Below are 3,413 nucleotides of genomic sequence, written 5' to 3'. Positions count from 1 at the left end.
GTAGGGACCACGCGTCCCCGGGACTGATTTAAAGCCAATCTCCTTCCACTCCCTTTACTTCAGAACACCCCATAAAAAGGAGATGCAGGTGTACTGCAGTTAACAACAAAAGCAACATGCTTGTCATTTTGCAGTCCAAAAGCTAGGGCCAGACTTGTGCACATGTATTTTGTACCAGTTGAAAGTTGAATTTGCTGCCTGCCTCTTATTTTCAACCTCACATACTTGGACTGTGTAGGCAGGGAAAGTTCAGATATGAGTTCAGATACAAACATTTATGCTTTCTCAAACCTTACATGCACAGTTTTACTTAGAAAGGGAAATGAAAGACTAAATTCTTGGGAGTGTCTACATTGCTAAAATCTTTGGCTAGCAAAGCCTGGCAGACAGTAGATTTTATAGGCTTTTTAAAATAAGGCTAACTTTTGTTTTTATTTATCATAGATTACGTTTTAATACAAATATCCAGGACTTTGGATTCCTCATGTGACTGAGAGGTCATTATAGTCAATGGAAAAAATTTCACTGCTTTGTTGTAATTTAGCTTACCTATATTAATAAAAAAGCAGTTTACCAACAACAGAGAAAGTCCCAGTCAATGATATGGGAAGAAAAGTTTTTCAGCTCTTGACCAGTGGGGTGTTGCATACTTTCTACTCTTTTTTTTATAGTGAAGCTTTGCAAGGGTGGCCCGTGACTCTGGTGTGCTCAAATACAAAGGCTTTAAACTGTTTTGAAAGTAAGAATTTAGCAAACAAACACAGGAGCCTTCAGAGGCTTCCACCCAAATGTTTGTTATCTTTCTGCTGCTGTATCTATTTGTAAAACTCAGCTATGTGAGCTGGGGATTACATAAGCACTTCCAGCTTCTGTTTAATGTCTTTAAACTGCGTTTCTCTCCTGTTACTCCTTTGTGGAGGAAAGCTTGTTAATGTGAACCCTGAGCAGTTCAAAACAGAATGCAAGTAAAACAGGTTTTAAAATATAGCCCACGGACTTAATAGACCATTTCTCATAGTTGTGGGGTCGTAACTAGCAATTTTGGAAGATCTGGTGTCACAGGTTCAGCCAATATCACTAAGTGTAAGCACAATTCATCCCAGGTTAGGCTCTCCAAACTTGTCAATACACAGGTGTTTTCCTTAAACAAGTAGCTTAAGGGTTATGTGAGAATTTGTCTTTTCTTACCTTGCCTTGAGCACTGTGACTGAAAGTTTAATGTTAGTACATATCCAATCCTTCATTCACTTTCAGTTACTGTTTGCTGAATACACAACACAAAACCTCATCTACACACCATTTCTTATACGGCATCAGAGTGTGGTGGATGGAAACAGGTGGAAACTCACCTGTTTCTCAGTGGCTCACCGAGTGGCTTGCTTCCCCCCTCAGCACAGGCTCACACCACCTGGCAGCATTGGTGTTTGCACTATCTTTCTGCTCAGATATGCCATACTCGAGCTGCTCAGCGAGTCACCTGGCACTGATAAAGATATGAACAGATTGCTCCGAGATGCGATGTGCTTTTACTTTAGGAAAGAGCAAAGATTACTGTTGCTTCTCCTCTAAGCACCAACTGTTGCGTACAGAGGCCAGAGGGCCGTCCAGAGAAAAGATGAAGCCTGGATAGTTCTTGAGCTCCTGGGGACCAGGGGTGACCCTGAGCCCCACAAAACCATGGGTCACAGAAGCCAGCAGGCAAGTGGCAAAAAGTCCAGCAACCCACTTTTTGGAGTATCCGCAGCTGCCTGCAAGGAGCCCTTGGGTGGGTGACGCTTGGTTTCTGGGAACATTGCAGAGGGACACTGTCTCCTCCTTATCCCATTTCAGCACTTCTGAAGCACAGGAAAAGGATTTTTGTTCATTCCAGTTTACCCTTGAAGTTAATCCCAAGCACAAGCAAGTCGGGAACTGGTTAACCAAGGCAAAAAACAAACATAGAAAATTAAAATTGGGAGCTTTTTTTTATTTGTCTCCTTCTCCTGTATAGGATAACATTTTTGTAGTTTTTCCCTTATCAACAAAGGAGCAGACTTAGCAAAGAAACCTAGGCCAATTCTCCCTTTTCCCCTTGCACAAAGTAAAACCTTGCTGTTTCCATATTCCAAGAACTGGGAAACCCAGGAAATCCCTGCTAAGCTTGCAGTAGCGTCAGAAGAGTTAACAGCAGGATTGGTAAAGGGTTTGTGGCTTCACACAGTACCAATATGAGGCCGTGTGCTGAACTAGCATTCACCAACTACCCCAGGGCCTGAAAGCGGTTCATAATTATCTACACGCTTTTAAAAGGAACTACAAACATATTGCAAATGGGGGAAGGAAGGACAAAGACATAGCACAGCATTATAACTGCAGGCTGTGAGACTCGGAGGTAGTGGCTTTCACTTCTTAGTTTTCAGGGATTTTGTCACGGTGGCAGTGTCTGAACTGTGGGACCCTGGTACCCTCTCCAGAAGATGCCCTACTCCTGTCCTGACCTCGTATCAAGACCAGATGCATATACTTTATGCCTGTTTTCTGTGGTAACAAGAAACCCACTGACAAGTATCAAGGGCTTGCTAATTGTAGTCAGTATGATCCCACCTTGGGATATCACAGGATCAGGACCACGGGTCACACCACAAAATGCATCTGTGCTACAGTTTAGACACAGCCTGGAGTGACCCGTGGCAACTTTTTCTGCAGCCTGAGGAAACCCATATTCAAAGGGTGTGCTGTTAAATCCCAACCTAAAGCAATGCTGCAAAGTCTTATGTCATGCCCGGTAGCAATAATCTGCATTATTCTCATATTATTTGTTCTTTAAACATCTGCATACATTTATTTGCTTGTGACTTTAGACTGTCTTTCAATCTGGATTATTCTCTCTTCTGTATTTCAAGTCTACGTGCCGTGCTTTCCGTCTTCACCCGCAATGGCATCTCTCCCCCGAAAGCGGGGAGCGCACACCTCAGCTGGTGAGAGGTGGGCACGTTCCATCCCTCGCTGGAAAGGCCTACCACGAGGGAACAGAAAAAAATCCACATAAAACCAAACACCCGTGTTCTAGCACACCCAAGGCCTGGGCGTGAGTGGGGCTGGCAGCGCCTAACGCTTTCCCTCAGGAACCTCTTTTTTTGGTTGCCCCCTTTGGGGTTGCGCGGGGCCACCACCGGCCGGGGCACCAAACCGAAGCGGGGAGTGAGGCGACGTCGCGCCGTACCACCCGTGAGGAGCGCAGAGGCCAATAACAATCGTGGCACACATTTTCGGTCAGAAAGTGGAGTATTTTGACATGAGTCAGCTGATTAAAAACTCCCGCCCGGCTGCTGCTCGGGGACCACGGATAAAGGCTGGTGCGCGGCTGCCAACACTTTGAGTGGACTTTTTTTTTTTTTTTTTTTTTTTTTTTTTTTTTTTCCCCCCTTTTTCAA

The 3,413-nt window shown here is 44.5% G+C and overlaps 1 protein-coding gene across 1 annotated transcript in view; it reads left to right on the top strand.

Annotated features, from left to right (window-relative positions):
• Window positions 1–2,914: 2,914 nt before the first annotated feature.
• The window catches only part of ATP10A (ATPase, class V, type 10A), a 126,590-nt gene continuing 126,091 nt past the window's right edge, over window positions 2,915–3,413 (top strand). The window contains exon 1 of the mRNA XM_009883133.1: window positions 2,915–2,964. Within this exon, the coding sequence (XP_009881435.1) occupies window positions 2,915–2,964 (50 nt within the window). The remainder of the gene's footprint in view (window positions 2,965–3,413) is intronic.

The sequence above is a fragment of the Charadrius vociferus genome, unplaced genomic scaffold (assembly GCF_000708025.1).
Source record: "Charadrius vociferus isolate BGI_N301 unplaced genomic scaffold, ASM70802v2 scaffold92, whole genome shotgun sequence".
Lineage (NCBI taxonomy): Eukaryota > Metazoa > Chordata > Aves > Charadriiformes > Charadriidae > Charadrius > Charadrius vociferus.
The sequence above is the reverse complement of the archived record's forward strand: the minus strand, read 5'-3'. Positions and strand labels throughout refer to the sequence as shown.